At 43.0% G+C, this 22389-nt stretch overlaps 2 protein-coding genes across 2 annotated transcripts; both read right to left on the bottom strand.

Annotated features, from left to right (window-relative positions):
- Nucleotides 1–11489: 11489 nt before the first annotated feature.
- Nucleotides 11490–12992, bottom strand: LOC119522311 (polycomb complex protein BMI-1-like). Its single transcript, XM_037820865.1, is given in 4 exon segments — nt 11490–11968; nt 11971–12432; nt 12435–12783; nt 12978–12992. Coding segments are annotated over 4 exon segments (1305 nt in total).
- Nucleotides 12993–13345: 353 nt separating this feature from the next.
- LOC119522310 (late histone H2B.L4-like) lies at nt 13346–13864 on the bottom strand. Its single transcript, XM_037820864.1, has one exon. The coding sequence runs from the start codon at nt 13862–13864 to the stop codon at nt 13346–13348; it is 519 nt and encodes a 172-aa protein (XP_037676792.1).
- Nucleotides 13865–22389: the final 8525 nt, after the last annotated feature.

Here is a 22389-nt window from a genome sequence, read left to right as displayed (position 1 = left end):
TAAAGCTTGTTAAAATACACACTAATTGGGCTGCGGAATAAAGACTTGGGATTTTTATTGATCGAGACAAGAAATTATATGGTTTGAACAGACGGAAATTTGGGCTTGCTGTTGAAGAATGGAAAAGGATACTAATACATCCGATTATATACTCAGGGGGAAGTAGGAAGACAGGCAAGATTAAGAGCCATCTTGATCTAAATGCTGTGTTTTACAGGATATACTGTGCTGTGATATACAGGAAACAGTTGTTTGGTTGCAGATGAAAAATTATAAGCAGCACCCACGGGGAATCCAGAATTAATAGAACAAACATACTCCCAATGAAACTTCCTTCATTATGACCCATATTAAGGAATTCGTTGATATACTTAACAGCGGCCTCAAAACAGTACAGAAATAGCTAAAACTAAAATGTCAGCAAGCAATATCTATCCAAGCTCCTTGGACTATGAAAATAATATTCTAATTCATCTAGATTTATCTGGTTGTACCCTTTTCCAGGATACCGCCTTTTCTCTTTCGAAATGGAAACCTTCAAAACTGGCAATTATGTTAATCACCCGGAAGCTGGGAACAACCAATGAGAGCAGGCCACGCCCCACGCTGTGATCTCTCAGCCAATGAAGGAACCGTGGCCAACACACACAGGAATTGGCCCAAACTGTGGAAAGGGATATCTGGCTTTGCAATAAGGGCCGTCCTGTGACGTCCTGTCTTGGAGATTGTGCTGGAAGGTGGTGTGGGTCTCTGCCTGCTGTTTTTTCTTTTCTTATCATTTCCTATTAATCAGGCTCTAAATTCAGAGCTGGGAGTGGGCATGTCTCTTGCCTCTTCCATCAGATTAAGGGTATGGTGGTGATATGGTGATCAACTAAGAAAAAATTTGGTTGCCTCCTCTTTTTGCTCAACTTCTTTGAATGCTGATGTAGCTTGATTTTTCCTCATCCAAGCACATGTGCATGACCAAATAAAGCCAATCCGTTTAAACTTGCATAGTGATAACTCCGTCCCCAGTGTAGTGGCCAATAAAATGGGATTCGTCTTTTCTCTGCCCCATCATCACGCCCCTTCACTCTGATCAGGGGCCACCATTGGGCTTAAGAAACGAATCAAGTCTGGGTGAGTGGAGGCTGGCAGAGGAGAGGAAGCTTGGCAATGTGACTATATATTCTTTCTCCTTATTAGGAGGGATTTAAAGAAATCTAGGATCATAGATATGACAAGATAGCCCCTGAGCAGACATTAGGGGAGCAGGAGGGCATCAGGACTCCCCACCATGGGGTCATCAAACAGGTTGCGCCCATGCTGCCGGGTGGCATCTGAGGGTTTTCATGTGGGCAGTCCTGACACTCACAGCCTCTGCTGTTGCCACGTGATTGTTCTGAAATCCTGAAACTTGCCGGTGATTTTATTCTGCTTCTGGGTCTTCCTTCACAGGGGTTATTGTGAATAACAGCAGCCTTTGGTAGGTGTAGTTAAGGAGGGACCATATCTCTTTGGAGGAATTTATGCTTGATGAGGTTTTCTGACACGCAGCACTGGGAATGTTATGTAAGAATTAATAATAGGCACAGTTATCATGTGGTTGAAACAATTAAACTGGCATTGTGAATTCTATTGATTCTAGAAATGGGGAGAATTTTCCCTAAAGGGATGCAAGACAGATGGTAGGCCTTATCTATGCTTGATGTAACATCAAGACCCAGGGAGCTTTGCTGACTCTCACTCCAGCATGGACCAGATATGGTACTAGCCTTTGAGCTTTTGGGCCTATCATTTGCTGGAAAAACTATGCATCTTTGCATTAACCTGCTTGCTGGGGAATATTTTCAAATAAAAGGAAAACCACTATTGATTTGTTTCACCTTCTTCAAACTCCGTTGGGTAACTAATCAAAATTAATATGTATTTGCATATTATTTCCTTAACCAAATACCGACAGCTGGGGATGGCAGATATGTCAGTTGCTGCTTCTGCTTTTTGACCTCCTAAATTCTATCTGTGGCCTCAAGCCTTCCCTGTTTATGATGGTGTAGGTACATCCTCTTGTAGGCATGAAGGAGAGGGACAATTTACAGCAGAAGGTCTGGTGTGAGGGACCCTAAAAGAAGAGGACCATGAAGAATATGTGAAAGCTTGGTGGCTTTAAATTAGGAAGCACAGCTATGGGTGCAGGCCCTGGCCCAGTTCACTCCCTAATTTCTCCTTTCTGCCTATCAGTGTGTCCATTTGTCTATGTCCAGAGCCCAATCTGTGGTAGAAGATGACTGCAACGGTTAGAAAATGTCATGCCACTTCAAGGGTGATGGCTCTGGTGTAAAGAATAGGGATCATCGAAATGGAGGAGTTACCCTCCTGGGCATAAGGCAAGCTGAATGCAGACCAAAAGTCTGCCACTCTAGCCCAGTGAACAAAGGATTGGGTTGTATGGATAACCCTGTGCCTGGCACCCAGCAGCATGTCAAGAAGTGTTTACTAAAACATCCTTTGTGGAAGGACAAGGAAGGCTGCTCATTTTTGGACACTCCTTTCATAGAGAGGTCATGTCTGTTTCTCCTTCTTTTATTAAAAAATGCAATTTTATTGAGATATATTCATACACCATATAATTGATCCAAAGTATACAATCAATGGCTCACAGTATTGTCATAGAGCTGTGCATTCATTGACGCAATGAATTTTAGAAGATTTTAATTATTCCCAAATAAATAAAAACAATAAAAATAAAAGTAAAAAGGAACACCCAAAACATCCCATACTGCTTATCCCCCACTATTATTTATTTATTTTTTGTCTTTATTTTAATACTCATCTGCCAATACAGTGGATCCAGGGAGTGTCAGTCACAAGGTTTTCGCAATCATGTGGTCACACGATAAAAGCTATATAGTTATACAATCATCAGCAGGAATCATGGTTAGTAGATTACAGTAAAACAGGCATTCTCAATCCCAAGATGTTAGAACCTGGATCAACCCTCGGAGTCATGTCCAATGTAGGGCAGAGGGTTGTGAGTTCACTTGAAGAGTTGGCTTAGGAATACAAGCCACATATATGCAACAATAGAGGTTCCCTTGGGGTGACTCTTACGCATAGTTACAAGCAGACTTAGCTTCGCCATTTGAGAGATAAGTTTCCTAAGGGCAAGCCTCCAGAGTGAGGGCTTGGCTTATTAAATTGGGAGCTCCTACTGCTTTGGAGAATAGCACGAATTCCCCGGGTGGGGAAGTTTAATATTTTCCCCCAGTCTCCCAAGGGGATTTTGCAAAAACTTTTTTATTTGCTGCCCCAAATATTCTGGGATGTATTGGGGTATTACATTAGCCTGAACAGAATGACAAGATCTCATTCCCTATCCTACATTCCATGTAACTACGTTGTTTAAATAAACTGACCAGACAGGTTAAGTTAGATAGTGTGCTACAGAAAATATAAATTTTGTACCAACTAAACCTCTCTGCCCTTGTTCTCACACAGAAGTTGAAGTTTTAAAATACAGTGAATATCATCCTTTACCTGTATTCTAATTGATATTAATCCTAACCAAGTCTGTTTCATTCATATAGCAAATTGAAGTCTGATCTCTTTTTCAGCTTCTTTAGCAGTTGCTGTATGGAGTAACGCTGACTTTCAGAGCAGCAGTACTCTAACTCTGAGTCTCAGGTGTCACACAGACACCCAAACTTACAGGGAACTACGAGGTTATACACAAAGAGCTCAGCATCTCAGAATTTCGGAATAAACGTTAAACTCAGGAATAGATGTGACTGTTGTAAGATTTTACAATCTAGGAACCTTTACAATAAACCTTATTGAACATTCTGTACTCCTTAATCATTGATCGCCTAATGTCTGCCCCCAATCTATCCCCCAATAACCTATGTTCTTGAATTCAATTCTCAGAGTTTGCTCATCATAGTTATTTTATATTCGTGAGGCCTTACAATATTTGTTTTTTTTTCGTTTCTGACTTATTTCACTCAACATAATGTTCTCAAGGTTCATTCACCCAGTTGCATGCCTGGCTACTTCAGTACTTCTTGCAGCCGCTCAACGTTCCACTGTATGTATATACCACAGTTCGCCCCTCCATTCATTAACTGAGGTGCCCTTAGGCCACCTCCATCTGTTACAAGTCAAGAATAATGCTGCCATAAACATCAGTGTGCAAATGTCTATTTGTGTCCCTGCTCTCAGTTCTTCCAAGTATACACTACATAATGGGGTTTCAGGAACATATGGCAGCCCTATACCCAGCCTCCTGTGGAACCACCACAACACACCACCCTCCAGAGGGGCTGCACCATTCTACTCCCTACCAACAGTGAATAGGGATATCTCTCTCTCCACATCTTCTCCAGCACTTGTATAGTATTGTTTATTTTTTTATTTTTCATCATATTTTTTATTGTAGAATATAACACATATACATAGAAGTGAAATTTAACAAGTGAAATTTAACAAGTAGTTAGAGAACAAATTTCAAAGAATATTATAGGTTACAGTTCCACAGCTTCAGTTATTTCCTTATTGTGTACTATAACACATATACAAAATGGTAATATCTTTCAAAGTATGTTTTTAACAAGTAATTATATAGAAAACTTCTAAAGTTGTTATGAGTTATACTACCATAGTTTCAATTATTTCCTTATTGTGAAATATAACATATATACAAAATGTGATAGCTTTCAAATTACAATTTAACAAGTAGCTATAAAACAAATTTCAAAGAATGCTATGTGTTACAGTTCCACCATTTCAATTCTTTCCTTCTAGCTACTCAAATACCCCAGCAACTAAGAAAAAGAAAATTATATGAAGATTCAATATTCAAAATCCTTTGATACATTCTGTCTTTTCTGTTGTTACCCTTTCCTCTAGTTTAATCACTTTCCCGATCTTCAGGGATGTCTAGGCAGTGACCACCATAAGTTGTTCATGTTGAAAAGGAGTGTTGACTTTATGAGAAAAGGGGACACATCTAGTTGATGTCCTTGAAGAGGCTATTGCCTCTGGGTTTTGGGACTTTGCTGCATAGGAATTCTGTGAAGAATTTAAGTTTCTGAAGAATAAGCTTAATGATTGAAACCTTTATAGAGTATCTGATAAGGATCTGGGTATTCTTCAAGGTTTTCAGGGCTACTATTGACTTGGGCTTATCATACTGTGGTCATTTGGCATATGTAGGTGAAGCTTGCATAGAAGTAACCTCCAGGACAGCCTCTTGACTCTATTTGAATTCTCTTAGCCACTGAAGGCTTATTTTGTTGCCTTTCTTTTCCCCCTTTTGGTCAAAAGGCATTCTCAATCCCTCAATGTCAGGGTCAGGCTCATTCACAGAATCCGTGTCCCACATTGCCAGGAAGACTCATTCATCTGGGGGATCCTGTCCCACGTCAGGGGTCTGTTTATTTTTTAAACAGTTTTATCAACACACTTTACTATCCATCTTAAGTGAACTATCAGTGGCTCCTGGTATATCACATAGTTATGCATTCACCACACAATGTATATGAGAAATTTCCATTTCCTCTGCAAAGAAAGAAGAGGGAAAAATTTTAAAGTAAGCAATATTGAAATAATAAAAAGGGGAGACAACCACCACAACAAGAGTCCCATACCCCTCCCTTATACTCCCCTCTTATTGACATGTAGCTTTGGTATATTGCCTTTGTTGCAATTAACGGAAGAATATTACAGTGTTACTGTTAACTGTAGACCCTAGCTTGTATTGGCTGTATTTTTTCCATATACCATCCCATTTTCAACATCTTACAATGCTGAAATTCACGTAAACACTTACTTATATTTGTACATTTAATAACCATCATTGTCCCCTCTAGGTTTTGCTAAGTTATGCAGTCCCAGTTTTAATCCTCTATCTATCCTTCTGGTGTATACATGCTATTAGCCTTCATCTTTCAACCATACTCACACACAGCTCTGTTTATTATACCTCTAATAGTGTGCTACCATCAGATAGTATTGTGCTATCCATTTCTAGATCTTTACAATCAATCCTGTTGAACATTCTGTACTCCTTCAGCATTAAATGCCCAATCTCCACCCTCTCTCTATCACCTGATAACCTCTGTTCTTACTTTTAATACAATTTTATTAAGATATATTCACATACCAGATAATCATTCAAAGTGTACAACCAATAGCTCATGAAATCATTATATAGTTGTGCATTCATCAACACAATCAAATTTGAAGATTTTGATTACTCCAAAAAAATAAAAATAAAATAAAACTAAAGAACAGCCAAAACATCCCATATCCCTAGCCCCTCCATTATTTATTTATGCTTTGTCTTTATTTTCTTACTCATCTGTCCACACATGGAATACAAGGAGTGTCAGTTGCAAGGTTTACACAATTACACAGTCACACCATAAAAACTATACAGTTATACAATCATCTTCAACAGTGATGGCTACTGGATTACCTTTCAACAGTTTCAGGTATTTCCTTCTAGCTATTCTAATAAACTAAAAACTAAAAAGGGATATCTACATAATGCATAAGAATAACCTCCAGAATGACTTCTCAATTCTATTTGAAACCTCTCAGCCACTGAAACTTCATTTTGTTTCATTTCTCTTCCTCCTTTTGGTCCAAGAAGGCTTCCTCAATCCCATGATGCCAGGGCAGAGCTCTTTCCTGGGAGTCATGTCCCTCGCTGCCAGGGAGATTTACACCGTGGGAGTCAGTACCACGTAGGGACTGTGACTTTACCTGCAGAGTAGGCTTAGAGAGAGAACCACATCTGAGCAACCAAAACGATTCTCTGGTGGTGACCCTGAGGAATGACTATAAGAAGGCTTAGCTACTCCTTTGCAGGAATAAGTTTCATAAGGGCAAGGCCCCAAATCGAGGGTTTGACCTATTAAATTGGTAGTCCCCAATGCGTGTGAGAATATCAGGAATTCCCCAGGTGGGGAAGTTTAATATATTCAAATTTTCCCCAGTCACTCATGGGGCTTTGCAAATACTTTTTTATTCTCTGCTCAAATTACTCTGGAATGTATTGGGCATAACACTAACCTGGACAAACCATCCAGATCTCAGTCCCTATTCAAGGTTGTATGTAATTATGGTGTTTGAATAAACTGACCATACAAGTTAAATTAGATTGTGTGCCAAACAACAAATAGATTTTGCACCAAATGAACATCTCTTCTTCTGGTCTCACACAAAAGTTGAAGTTTTAAAACACAGTCAATATTGTCCTTTACCCATTATTCTGGTTTGCCTTACTCCTAACCAGATCAGCTTCATTCATATCTCTAATTGAAGTCTGAGCTCTTTTTCAGCTTTTTAAACAGTTGCTCTATGGGGTAATGTTGACTTTCATAGCTGCCGCACTCTAGCTCTTAGTCTCAGGTGTCACACAGATACCCAAGGTTCCAGGGAATGACCCGGTTATACACAAAGAGCTCAGCATCACACAATTTAGAGATAACGTAATAATTCAGGAATAGATTTGACTGCCGTGAGAACTCACAATCTAGGGACCTTGACAATAAGTCTTCCCCTGATAACCTATGCTCTCGAATTCAATTCTCAGAGTTTTTCCATATTAGTGAGACGTTATAATACTTGTCTTTTTGTTTCTGGCTTATTTCACTCAACATACTGTCCTCAGGGTTCATTCACCTAGTTCCATACCTCACAACTTCATTCCTTCTTGCAGCCGCTCAGTATTCCATTGTATATATACACCACAGTTCGCCCTTCCATTCATCGGTCAATGTACCTTTAGGCCACCTCCATCCATTGAAAATCGTGAGTACTGCTGCCATAAACCCCAGTATGCAAATGTCTGTTAGTGTCCTTGCTTTCAGTTCTTTCAAGTATATACCTAAACACAGGATTGCAAGATCATATGGCAGCCCTACACCTAGCCTCCAGTGGAACCACCACACTGCCCTCCAGATGGGCTGCCCCATTCTACTTCCCTACCAACAGTGAATAGGTACATCCTTCTCTTCACATTTTTTTCCAGCACTCCTATTTTTCTTATATTTTAAACAGCTTTATTCACACACCATACAATCCATCCTAAGATGGTTCCTGGATTAATCACATGGTTATACATTCACCACCACAATCTGCTTGAGAACATTTCCATTTCTTCCACAAAGAAAGAAGAGGAAAAAAGTGAAGAATAAAAAATAAAAAACAAAATAAAATTGAGAAACAAGAACAATAAAACCAAGAATCACATATGACTCCCTTATATCCCCCACGTATTGACATTTAGCTTTTGTATATTGCCTGTTACATTTCATGGAAGTGTATTACAATGTTACCGTTAGCCATAGGTTCTAATTGCATTGATTGTATTTTTCTGTATACCATCCCATTTTCAACACCTTGCAATGCCGACATTCATTTGTTCTCCATCATGTGAAAACATTCTTATATTTGTACATTTAATCACCATCGTTGTCCACTCTAGCTTTCACAAAGCTTTACAGTCACAGTCCTTATCTTCTCTATTTCCTTCTGGTGTCATGCATGCCCATAGTCTTCCTCTTTCAACTGTACTCACAGACACCTTTGTTCAGAGTACTTAAAATATTGTGCTACCATGAAGTAGTATTGCGCTATTCATTTCTGGATCATTACAATCAATCTTGGTGAACATTCTATACACTTCAGCATCTTTCTGTCTCCTGATAGCCTGTGCCCTACAAGGCACATGGCATGTGAGTGGACGCTGTCTTGCAACTTCCAGAGTAGGCCCAAGGTCCACTGGATACCACTGAGTGACCCTAGACTGGTTTATATTTTTAGGGAGTTGTTTACAACTCTTATTGGGACAACTCATACGTGAAAAGGAAGCTTTGTTCCCTCTGGGAAAGGAAGACGACAAGGCAACTAGCACAGCTCGGCCTTAGCTCTAGATGGGGGGTGGGGGGTTGTAAGGTCTCTGTCAAGAATGTGTAATCACAAGCCTGCACACACGTGGCTTTGGGGTTCAAATGAACCCTATCGGCATGGCACAATTAATTCCTGGTTGCAAACTCAGACATGTGGCTAAAGTAAACCGATTTCTTTCCGGAGGTGCCTACCTCTAATTGAAGCTTTAACAATAGTCCCACAGATAAAGCCCAACCAAACCTTCCCTTAATCCCCAGACAAGCCACCATCAGCACGGGCACTAAACCGAAGCTGGAGACCTCCAAAGACTTGTTATCAGATGCGCATTACTAAAAAATGTTTTCAGCATGTGTAAATATATGAGGAAAAAATAGGTAATTATTTTTTAAAAATAGGAAAGATTTTCTAGAAATAAACTACGGAGACAAAAAAGAAAAAAATAAATTTCAAAGAAGAGATCAGACCCAGTTGGTTAGAGGATTAGTGACCTGGATACTGGACAGTGTTAATGCCTAAGGTGGGGACAGGTAAAAAACTGGGGAGGAGAGCAAAGGTGCTGCTTGAATACAGATTTGTGTTAAACATGCTTCTCAGAATACTGATGACATTCGTTAAAAGATAAGAACTAGAATTTCAGTGTCCAAACTGGCATGGCAGGGAGTGTGTGGGTTTGTATCTGTGTATGTGTGTATGTGCATGTTTGCGTGTGCTTGGGGGCCGAAAATGAATAAAAGAATCAATGGATTGAAAAGACGGTATGAAATGAGAATTGAGAAGCACAGAAAAAGCAGAATAGGCAGGAATTGAAAGATAAGAAAGACAGATTAAATCCCCAAATAATAGTGCCTTAACAACTGCATTTGGCTTATACGCAACACGTGAAAGACAGATAGTGGCACGGAGCAGGAATGTGACAAGAAATCTGTCAATCAGCATTATTATTTGAAAGTCTTCATAACTATTAGACAATGAATTTTTAAAGAGTTTAACCACTGAAAAGGAGGCTATTTTCATTTGATTTGATTCCACTGCAAATGAGTAAATATCTACGATAGTTTTGGTCTTGGGACAACTGCATTTTTCAAAATTAGTAGGACCCTAAAGAGTTGTTATGTGGGTAATACCCATCAATACTTACCGTAGAGAATAGCAGAATGGAAATTCAAATATATTTTTTATAATTATATATATTATATATACAATATACAACATATTAAAATATTTGTATATCATATGATAAAAGCTTATATTGTATATTATGCTTTTTTATGCAAAAGTAATGATTTAATGACTACAAGCAAGACAAAGCAATAGAATTGTGCTTCTTTTGCGGACTGGGGACAATGAAATGCCTAGCTACAATTTTTCCCATACCAACGTGAAACAATATTCATATAGAAGAAACACCCTCACAAATAACTGATGGGTGATGAACACACACCAAAGTTCAACCAAAGCAAAACACAAACTGAAAATTGTTGGGGTTATTCATATTTTAAGTTCAACATGCTCACTCTATTTAAAAATTAAAACCTGTAGAAGTCCATAATAAATTGCTTCTATTTCCAGACATTACTGAGACGGCATATAACCATTGTTTATGATTGTTAAAGTAAGTCTTATATTTGAAATTACTGTTATACCACATATTAAAATAATTTTAGGTAAAATCCCTTCCTCCAGCAAATTGCTGGAATATTTAAAAATTTGTTTTAGAATTATAATGATAAATGTGTATTTTAAAAACACAATTCCATCATAACCCATGGAAAATGTACACATTATTTCCATAGCCCATAGTTAAATTTTTCTTTACTACAACAATAAAATTCAAGAGTCAACATGTATTACTGGAGAGAGGTTGGGACTGTAAGGATTTGCCAATTGCTTCCAATGGAACAGAATTTAGAATTAGATATCCACCTTAAAAATATTCCGTGCTGATAAGGGAGGCTCAAATAGGGGGTATCCGCAAAGGTCGAACCAGTTGGCAGAATTTTAACAACCATTTCTGAGTGCATGAAACACAATAATTTCTTTATAGTATTTATAAATATATCATACAATGTAGGAAATGTAGGAATCAAAATGGCTAAATATGCCAGAAATTGTTATTCACAGTGACATGGCTACATAGAATGCATTATTCTATGCATATTCTTTCCGTTTGTTGAAATTTCAAGATAAAAAGCACTTGTTTTCTACAGGTTCACGAAACATCATAAAAGAACAGTCGAGGAGAATGTAATGTAGGCCTTAGTTGGATTAACAAACGATGGCCCAATGCTCATATCCATATTTCCAATTCAAACAATGGTTACAGAAACCATTTTGCATCTTTCCTAACACACACACAAAGAATCTTGCCTGCTTCTCCCCAGAAACCAACTCTTTATAAGAACAATCTTTTTCTTTTAATGCCCATATGAGTATCACATCCAGTCCATCTTTTATAGCCAAATTTAATGTCACTACAGAAGAAAGCAACTTGGACAACAGTCACATGTATTAGCATCTATAAAGCTGTAATGGCATGGAGAGATCTATATAAATCAGGAGTTTAGAATTCTTTTCCTTAGCAGTCTCAGGTTTCAACCAGATGAAGTTGCTGAAGACCCACTGACTGAAGATTTCCGAGGTCTGTTGGCAAAGGAAGATTGGTGGTTCCCGCTGGGGCTGCTGCTGGTTCCGTTCATGGTGCTGGAGATGTGGGGAAACTGGGGATGCGGCGACTGGACAGGGGTGCTGGGGCTCGGCAGGCACGAGGAGGTGGAGGGGAGGCCTCCTGCGGGGCTGTGGGCCTTGTTGCTCCCAGAGTCACTCTCTAGGTCCCCAGCAGCCGTCAGTCCGTCTCTCTGGTGACTGATCTTCATTCTTTTACAAGTGGGTCGAACTCTGTATTTCCAAGGAAGCGGCCCATTCCTTCTCCAGGTATAAACGTAGGCAATATCCATCAGTGTATAGTAATCCTTTAAAGGCTCCTCTTCGTACATGACATCAATCTGGAAAGTGTTAGGTATGTCCATTTTGCTCCTGAGAAACTTCCTCAGGTGCATCACAGTCATGGCGCGGGGCACCATAAGTACCTTTTATCATTCACCTCTTCCTTAGATGTCTCTTTGTCTTTGTTTACTTTTCGATCCAATCTGTTCTGGTCAAAGAATTCAACGGATAAACTTATTATCTCATCATCAGTAATAATTCTCTTACCTTCATCGGCAATGTCTTCTCTATCTTCATTAGCGCCATTGGCAGCATCAGCTGAAGGATGAGCTGCATAAAAGTCCCTTCTTCTCTTCATTTCATTTTTGAAGAGCCCTGAAACTAATTTGTATACAATATCTTGAAGAGTTTTATCTGACCTTATATTTAGGAGTGGTCTGGTTTCGTGAACGTGGACATCACAGATTGGACAGTACTTGCTGGTCTCCAAGTAACGCAGGATACACCTTTTACAGAAGGAATGTAGACATTCGATGATGGTGGTGGTGTCAATGAAGTACCCTCCACAGAGCACACACATCAGGTGGGGTTCAGCTCCGTGATTCTGATTCTGGCTGTTCGGTGAATGTCTGCTGGAGAAAAGACTCCGGAAAGCGCCGGCGGCCGGGGCGATCCGAGCAGCGGAAAGACAACGCGAGTTCGCCGCGGTCCCTCAAAGCGCGGCCGCGAGCCGAGCGGCCATCTTGGAGCCGCCTTGCCGCCGTCAGTGGGCGCCTTCGGGAGCCGCCTTGCCACGCTCAAGCCGCGGCCTCCACCGCCAACGCCGCCGCCGCCTGGGAGCGCGTGAGGCCGCGCAGGGACTACTCGCGCGGGCCCGGGATGGGGAGGTGGGGGCTTCCCGAGGCGGATCGCGGCGCCCGCGGCCCCGTTGTCTCTACTACGCTTTTAATGAATTTTAAAAACACGGCAAAAATCTATTTCATCATGCCAATATAAATTACATAGGAAAAATGCTTTCTCTACTAAAAAATAGGGAGGAAATTGGCACTGCCTTAGACATTTGAATGCCTCCTGAATAACTGGCGTGACAGAAGTCAGCTGGATTCATATACCTATTTCCACATTGTATTTGTCACCAGAGCACACGTCATAAACTTCCGGAAAGTTCCTCCACTCGCACCTGAGAGGATGGGCGTAAAAAACGTAAAAAGCACTATCAACACATTTTTGACCTTCCTGACCCCCCATAAAGGCTAACCTAGAACAATAAGTAACAGAAAAAAAGGTGGTTCAAAGCAAGCAACTGAACAAAACCCGCTATTTCCCCTCAACATAGAGTTGACATTACTTTCTTGGAAGAAAAAATATCTTCAAAGTCAGCAGAATGCCACAAGTCCCAAACTAATGGAGATCAAACATTGGCGGACCACAGGTCTTTTAAGGAAAACTTTGGTGGCTCTGAAAAGAGCCTTTGGGTTTGATGCTCAGGTGCTCCTGAGGCAGCTCATTTGCGGCTCCTGTACTTCAGGACGGCCTTGGTGCCCTGGGACACGGCGTGCTTGCCCAACTGCCCCGGCAGCAGCAGGCGGACGGCGGTCTGGATGTCTCTGGAGGTGAGGGCTGAGCTCCTGCTGTAACGGGTCAGGCGAGCGGCCTCATCCATGATGCGCTCGAAGATGTCCTTTACGAAAGAATCCATGACACTCAAGGCCTTCTGAGAAATGGCGAGGTCAACGTGAACCTGCCTCAGCACCTTTGTGATGTAGGTGGCGAACGTCTCCCGGCGGCATCGCTTTCGCTTCTTCTGCTTCGGGGCCTCAGACTTGGCTGACTCTGGTTCAGAATCACTCTCCTCAGGCTCGGGCTCAGCCATCTCAGCATCCGGATTGGCCTGCTCAGAATCTGGAACGATAGTCTCTGGATGCTGAATGGCCTCCTCAGGTACTGCGTGGGGCTTCCCGGTACTGGGGCCTGCCGCCTCAAGATCTTCTGTGTCGAGGTGCACCTCAGAAGGTTCAGCCATGATAGAGAGAGACTCACACTACTGTGGAAGAAAAGATAATGGTGGCGGGCAACAGACGGTTGGCCGCTTTATATACCCAGCGTTCGCTGCCGTCAGGGTAACCTCAACATCTGATTGGATATGATGCAAAACCGCAAAGCCTGTCAAAAGCCACAGCATGTTAAATGCGGTTGGATAGCCTGCCTCTTTGGCATCACATCAACCAGTCAGGATGTGAGGGGTTTTCTGAGGCGGTAAGCTTTCTGTTGGCTTTACTAATACATCTTTGAAACGTCGCCGCCCAGAGCAAAAGGTCATTGCACAAGAGAAGATGCTTAACGCCTACACTAAAAGCCCCTCAATTGTAGAAAGGTCAGCTTCAGCCTTGAGAGAGACTGACCTCAACAATCCGGATCCTTAGCTGGAGAGGCATGATACCGGCTCGCTGACTGGAGCAGGAACTCTGTGACTTGGGGGTGCAGAGTGGCCCGGGAAAACTAGGCACCTCGCTGACCAGAGACAGACTACGTGTGTGGTCAAAAACCTCAGCGAATCCAAAAGAGAAGAAATGGCAAATCTGCACTCTTCCAAACACATAACACAAACAGATGGGAGTATTTTTCAACCTTAAATATGTGCTCAGCCAACAGAGGACCAGCAGTCTCTAAGCCACACCCATCAGCCCAAGGTGGGCAAAGGTGACTGGGCTGAGCCAATAAGAGCCTTTTTGTGATACTCAGCCGTGGACATAAAGGAGGACTGTGGTGGGTTTCTTTGGTTGTTTTGGCTTCTATCTTTGTTTCAAAGCATTTAGAGCTGAGTGTGGGACTTCACCTCTCTCTTGCATCAAAGAGAAAGTGTGGGACATTTTATGACAGTAAAGGTCAGTCTCCCTTTTACCACGAGTGGGATTGAATGCCAACATAAATGTTTCTGTTAATATTTCTAATGCCCATTGTGTTTTCTTCTTGGCCCAGTGTTTTCCTGTTTGTTTTTACAAAAGTGTATCCTTAAACTTCCAAGAGCATATGCTATTTTCCAGACTTTTTAAAAATTATCGATTTCTAGCTTCCTCTCTCTGCGAAGAAAGAATATTTTCTGTGATTAAAGTGCAATATTTATTTGTTAGGTGCTCCATCTGAACTTTTAAAATTACATGAAAACTCTCCTTTTCATTGGTATGCAGAAAACTGTAAAGCATGTCACTCTCATCTTATTGGAATAAAAGCAAAAAATCTATGCAAGAATCATAATTTTCCTCACCCGATATGAAGAGTAATTCCATCCCAGTGAGATTCAACACACCAACTGTGATGGTTGGGTTCATGTGTCAACTTGGCTAGGTGGCCTAGCTGTCTGGTCAAGCGGGCACTGGCCTGACGATTCCTGGGAGGCTATTTGAGGCTGGTTGGTTTGTCGGATCATCAGTCAATTGACTGCAGCTGACTGATGACTCATCAAGGGGCGTGCTTCCACAGTGAGAGAATGCAATTGGCTGGATTTGGTCCGGGTGATCAGTTGGAGGCTTATAAGCCGGACGGTTAGAGAACCTTCACTTCTTCTTCAGCTGCTCAGTGAAGCTTTTCCTGGGGAGCTCGTCGAAGTTGCCAGTTCGTTTCCTGAGGAGTTCGTCAAAGTTGTCGGTTCGTTTCCTGAGGAGTTCTTCAAAGTTGCCGGTTCGTTTCCTGAGGAGTTCGTCAAAGTTGTCGGTTCGTTTCCCGAGGAGTTCGTCGGACGTCTTCCTTGGAGTTGACAGCTTGTTGACAGCTCTGCAGAATTTGGACTCGTGCGCTCCCGCAGTTGCGTGAGTCACTTTTACAATTTGATAATAAGAGACATCTCTCATTGATTCTGTTTCCAAGGAGAACCCTAACTAATACAACTTGGTACCGAGAGTGGTTCTTGAGAAACGGAATCTTAAAATGGGCTTTTACAACTTGTTTTCTACTCTGATTAGATTCAGAGGCACTAATGACTCTATTTCCAATAATCAAGAGGGTACTAAGAGTCCATGGCAGGAGTTGGCAAAGGAAATACACAAAATAGCACCATTTGATTCTCCTAATTGTGCTCTAGTACGAAGCGAGGCTCTGGGTGACAGCGTTTTCGACACTTTCACAGAGTTTTGCAGTATTAAGAAGTATAATGATGTTGGCTGGCTGCTCTTAGATACTTTGGATACAGTTGTAAGAGAAAGGGATGAGCTAAAGGCTTCAAATTCAAAACTTGAATGCCGTATGACAGATGTAAAGAGTTCCATCTGTGCCCTGAAAGAAAATCTTATTTCCTGTGCCCGCAGACTGGAGGTTTCTGAAAATCAGACGCAGTCTCTTATTGTGCGAGTAGCACATTTACAGCGTAAACTAAAATCTCAACCTCTCAGGGTGTCTGCTGTTAAAGTAAAGGCATTGACTGGAAAAGAATGGGACCCAGAAACTTGGGATGGAGACATATGGATTGATAATAATGACAGTGAGGACATTGGAACCCTGGATTCTGCTGGGTCATTGTTAGATTTACCTGTAGAGGGCTGTCCTGGGGAAACAGCTTCTCTGCCTCCAGTCTGCCCTAAGGAGCCTGCCACGCAACTCCCACCTAAGGAGATTGACCCTTCAATGCCTGCTAATCTTGTAATCACCTCCCCTGAGGAAGCAGCCCTCACTCTTTTGTCTGGAGAGACTAATCCTGTTTTAAGAGATGAAAATGCAACAGAGTGCCCTGAGGTGAATGGCTTGAGAGATAATTCTAACTCTTTTCATGACCCACCCCCACCACCAGTTTTTGCTTCAAGACCTATAACTAGGCTCAAGTCCCAACAAGCCCCAAAGGGTGAGGTACAAAGTGTGACCCATGAGGAAGTACGCTATACTCCAAAAGAACTGTATGAGTTTTCCAACTTATACAGACAGAAACCAGGGGAATATGTGTGGGAATGGATATTGAGAGTGTGGGATAATGGTGGAAGGAATATAAGGTTGGATCAGGCTGAATTTACTGATATGGGCCCACTAAGCAGAGATTCTGCATTCAATGTTGTAGCTCGAGGGGTTAGAAAGGGTGTTAACAGTTTGTTTGGGTGGCTGGCTGAAACATGGATCAAAAGGTGGCCGGCATTACCAGAAGTTGAAATGCCAGAACTGCCCTGGTATAATGTGGAGGAGGGGATTCAAAGGCTTAGAGAGATTGGAATGTTAGAGTGGATTTATCATGGAAAACCTGCTCACACAGCCCTGGAATGTCCAGAGGACACACCTTTTACCAGGACTGTAAGGAATAAATTTGTGAAACTAGCTCCATCATCCCTGAAGAGCTCTGTAGTCGCCCTTCTCTGTAGGTCAGATATTACTGTAGGAACTGCTGTCACTGAACTGGAATCCTTAAACACAATGGGGATAATCGGGTCCCGAGTCAGCAGAAGCCAAGTGGCTGCAGTTAATCACCACAGACAAGGTGGACAGGGCTACCATAATGGAAAACAGGCTCAAAGCAGCAATCAAAATAAATATGACTCGCAGAGACTTATGGCGTTGGCTAGTGGATCATGGAGTACCAAGTAGTAAAATAGATGGGCAATCGACTAAATTCTTGTTTGAACTATATAAGCAGAAGAATTCTAGGCCACGTGAACAAAAATCTCCCTTGAATTACAAAAACAGAGAGTCACGGCCCCTTAATCAATTCCCAGACTTGAGACAGTTTACAGATCCAGAGCCTCTTGAATGAAGGGAAGGCCGGGTACCCTTGGAGAAGGACCCTGTCACACTGCCAAAAATTTACACTGTTAATCTTCCTCCCAGCCTTCCCCAGGGGGACCTACGGCCTTTTACCAGGGTGACTGTGCATTGGGGAAAAGGAAATGATCAAATATTTCGTGGATTATTAGACACTGGGTCAGAAGTGACATTAATTCCCGGAGACCCAAAACGTCACTCTGGTCCACCAGTCAGAGTTGGGGCTTATGGAGGTCAGATGATTGATGGAGTTTTAGCCCAGGTCCGTCTCACAGTGGGTCCAGTGGGTCCCCGGACCCATTCTGTGGTTATTTCCCCAGTGCCGGAATGCATAATTGGAATAGACATACTCAGCAACTGGCAGAATCCTCACATTGGTTCCCTGACTCCTGGAGTGAGGGCTATTATGGTGGGAAAGGCCAAGTGGAAGCCACTAGAGCTGCCTCTGCCTAGCAAAGTAGTGAACCAGAAGCAATACTGGATTCCTGGAGGGATTGCAGAGATTAATGCCACTCTTAAGGACTTGAAGGATGCAGGGGTGGTGATTCCCACCACATCCCCATTCAACTCTCCTATTTGGCCTGTGCAGAAAACAGATGGGTCTTGGAGGATGACTGTGGATTATCGTAAGCTTAACCAGGTGGTGACTCCAATTGCAGCTGCTGTCCCAGATGTGGTATCATTGCTTGAGCAAATCAACACATCCCCTGGTACCTGGTATGCAGCTATTGATCTGGCAAATGCTTTTTTCTCAATTGCTGTCAGCAAGGACCACCAGAAACAGTTTGCATTTAGCTGGCAAGGCCAGCAGTTTACATTCACCGTGCTACCTCAGGGTTATATCAACTCTCCAGCCCTATGTCATAATATTGTCCGCAGGGATCTTGATCATTTCTCCCTCCCACAAGACATCACACTGGTCCATTATATTGATGATATCATGTTGATTGGACCTAGTGAGCAAGAAGTAGCAACTACTCTAGATTTGTTGGTAAGGTATTTGCGTGGCAGAGGATGGGAGATAAATCCAACAAAAATACAGGGCCCTTCCACCTCAGTAAAATTTCTAGGTGTTTAGTGGTGTGGGGCCTGTCGAGATATTCCTTCTAAGGTGAAGGATAAGCTGCTGCATCTGGCCCCTCCTACAACCAAAAAAGAGGCACAACGTTTAGTTGGCCTCTTTGGGTTTTGGAGACAACATATTCCTCATTTAGGTGTGCTGCTCCGGCCCATTTACCGAGTGACTAGAAAAGCTTCTAGTTTTGAGTGGGGACCGGAGCAAGATGAGGCTCTGCAACAGGTCCAGGCTGCTGTGCAAGCTGCTCTGCCACTTGGACCATATGATCCAGCTGATCCAATGGTGCTGGAAGTGTCAGTGGCAAATAGAGATGCTGTTTGGAGCCTTTGGCAGGCTCCTATAGGAGAATCACAACGCAGGCCCTTAGGATTTTGGAGTAAAGCTTTACCATCCTCTGCAGATAACTACTCTCCATTTGAGAAACAGCTGTTGGCCTGCTACTGGGCCTTAGTAGAGACAGAACACTTAACCATGGGCCACCAAGTTACCATGAGACCTGAGTTACCTATCATGAGCTGGGTGTTATCTGACCCACCAAGCCATAAAGTTGGGCGTGCACAGCAGCACTCCATCATAAAATGGAAATGGTATATACGAGATAGAGCTCGAGCAGGTCCTGAAGGTACAAGTAAGTTACATGAGGAAGTGGCCCAAATGCCCATGGCCCCCACTCCTTCCACCTTACCTTCTCTTTCCCAGCCCACAGCTATGGCATCTTGGGGAGTTCCTTACAGTCAGTTGACTGAGGAAGAGAAGACTCGGGCCTGGTTTACAGATGGTTCTGCACGATATGCAGGTACCACCCGAAAGTGGACAGCTGCAGCACTGCAGCCCCTTTCTGGGATATCCCTGAAGGACAGTGGTGAGGGGAAATCCTCCCAGTGGGCAGAACTTCGAGCAGTGCACCTGGTTGTTCACTTTGCTTGGAAGGAGAACTGGCCAGAGGTGCGTCTGTATACTGATTCCTGGGCTGTTGCTAATGGTTTGGCTGGATGGTCAGGGACTTGGAAGGAACATGATTGGAAGATTGGTGACAAAGAAGTCTGGGGAAGGGGTATGTGGATAGACCTTTCTGAGTGGGCAAACAACATGAAGATATTTGTGTCCCATGTGAATGCTCACCAGAGGGTGACTTCAGCAGAAGAAGGTTTTAATAACCAAGTGGATAAAATGACCCGTTTGGTGGATACCAATCAGCCTCTTTCCCCAGCAACTCCTGTCATTGCCCAATGGGCTCATGAACAAAGTGGTCATGGTGGTAGGGATGGAGGTTATGCATGGGCTCAGCAACATGGACTTCCACTCACCAAGGCTGACCTGGCCACAGCCACTGCTGAGTGTCCAATTTGCCAGCAGCAGAGACCCACACTCAGTCCCCGATATGGCACCATTCCTCGGGGTGATCAGCCTGCTACCTGGTGGCAGGTTGATTACATCGGACCACTTCCATCATGGAAAGGGCAGCGATTTGTTCTTACTGGAATAGACACATACTCTGGATATGGGTTTGCCTTCCCTGCACGACATGCTTCTGCCAAAACTACAATACGTGGACTTACAGAATGCCTCATCCACCGTCATGGTATTCCACACAGCATTGCTTCGGACCAAGGAACCCACTTCACAGCAAATGAAGTGAGGGGATGGGCACATGCTCATGGAATTCTGTGGTCTTACCATGTTCCCCATCATCCAGAAGCAGCTGGGTTGATAGAACGGTGGAATGGCCTATTGAAGACTCAATTACGGCGCCAACTAGGTGGCAATACCTTGCAGGGCTGGGGCAGTGTTCTCCAGGAGGCTGTGTATGCTCTGAATCAGCGTCCACTCTATGGTGCTGTTTCTCCCATAGCCAGGATTCATGGGTCCAGGAATCAAGGGGTGGAAACAGGAGTAGCACCACTCACTATCACTCCTAGTGATCCACTAGGGAAATTTTTGCTTCCTGTCCCTGCAAGTTTAAGCTCTGCTGGTCTACAGGTCTTGGTTCCAAAAGGAGGAGTGCTTCCACCAGGAAACACAACAATAATCCCATTGAACTGGAAGTTAAGACTGTCACCTGGCCACTTTGGGCTTCTTATGCCTCTGAATCAACAGGCAAGTAGGGGGATTACTGTACTGGCTGGGGTGATTGATCCTGACTATCAAGGGGAAATAGCACTGCAACTACACAATGGAAGTAAAGAAGAGTTTTCCTGGCATACAGGAGATCCCCTGGGGCGTCTCTTGGTACTACCATGCCCCGTGATTCAAGTCAATGGAAAACTGCAACAACCCAATCCAGGCAGGACTACCAATGGCCAAGAAACTTCAGGAATGAAGGTTTGGGTCACCCCACCAGGCAAAGAACCACGGCCAGCTGAAGTGCTTGCTGAGGGTAAAGGGAACATGGAATGGGTAGTGGAAGGTCGTGATAAATATGAACTACGGCCACGTGACCAGTTACAGAAACGAGGACTATGATGATATGAATATTTCCTCCTCGTTTTGTGATTATGTTTGTATTTGTCTGTGAAGAGAATATTTTTGCTTTCTTCTCTGTCTTGTCCCCTTATCATATGGCATAAGCTGTAACGTTCATTTTGAAGATATGGTTTTGGGTGATGTGTACAACTGCCAAGTTGACAAGGGGTGGACTGTGATGGTTGGGTTCATGTGTCAACTTGGCTAGGTGGCCTAGCTGTCTGGTCAAGCGGGCACTGGCCTGACGATTCCTGGGAGGCTATTTGAGGCTGGTTGGTTTGTCGGATCATCAGTCAATTGACTGCAGCTGACTGATGACTCATCAAGGGGCATGCTTCCACAGTGAGAGAATGCAATTGGCTGGATTTGGTCCGGGTGATCAGTTGGAGGCTTATAAGCCGGACGGTTAGAGAACCTTCACTTCTTCTTCAGCTGCTCAGTGAAGCTTTTCCTGGGGAGCTCGTCGAAGTTGCCAGTTCGTTTCCTGAGGAGTTCGTCAAAGTTGTCGGTTCGTTTCCTGAGGAGTTCTTCAAAGTTGCCGGTTCGTTTCCTGAGGAGTTCGTCAAAGTTGTCGGTTCGTTTCCCGAGGAGTTCGTCGGACGTCTTCCTTGGAGTTGACAGCTTGTTGACGGCTCTGCAGAATTTGGACTCGTGCGCTCCCGCAGTTGCGTGAGTCACTTTTACAATTTGATAATAAGAGACATCTCTCATTGATTCTGTTTCCAAGGAGAACCCTAACTAATACACCAACTGTTTTACCTTTGACAGAGCACCACTTGCTCAAGAGAATGATTGGGGATATGCAGGATCCTAGAATGAGCTTCACTGAGTAACAACAAGAAGGAGGGTGATGACTGATCGCTGAAGGTGTATAAAGGTGTGTCTTATTCTGTCCAAATGGAATAACTGCGATGGGACATTTTAACAACAGAGATCCCCGTGTAACCATTAGAGTCAGAATTTCAGAACAATATGTTCCATCATTCGGATTATTACTTACGATTCCTGTGGATATACTGCCTAAAGACAACTAGCAAAACTACCAAGAACTCAACTAAAAGTAAAGCTCCCTCGGTGGGGAGGGAGCGAGGGGGTTAGTGTCACTTGATTGTCTTACAAATCCGCAGCAAAATTATTCGAAGCCGAAGGATGTGTTCACAATCCTGAACCTGTTACAGAAAGAGCTGTGGACAAATTTGAAAAAAATGCCTTTCACTAATTAGCTTCATTTCTCCCTGTCAATTGTTAATGCTACAAATTGCCAGCATTTCCCA

The sequence above is a fragment of the Choloepus didactylus genome, chromosome X (genome assembly GCF_015220235.1).
Source record: "Choloepus didactylus isolate mChoDid1 chromosome X, mChoDid1.pri, whole genome shotgun sequence".
In the NCBI taxonomy this organism is placed as follows: Eukaryota; Metazoa; Chordata; class Mammalia; order Pilosa; family Megalonychidae; genus Choloepus; species Choloepus didactylus.
Note: the sequence above shows the minus strand (reverse complement) of the source record. Positions and strands in the feature narration are given on the sequence as shown.

What these genes read in the sequence shown, in the direction of transcription:
- LOC119522310 (XM_037820864.1), bottom strand. Translation starts at nt 13,864, where the DNA reads ATGGCTGAACCTTCTGAGGTGCACCTCGACACAGAAGATCTTGAGGCG.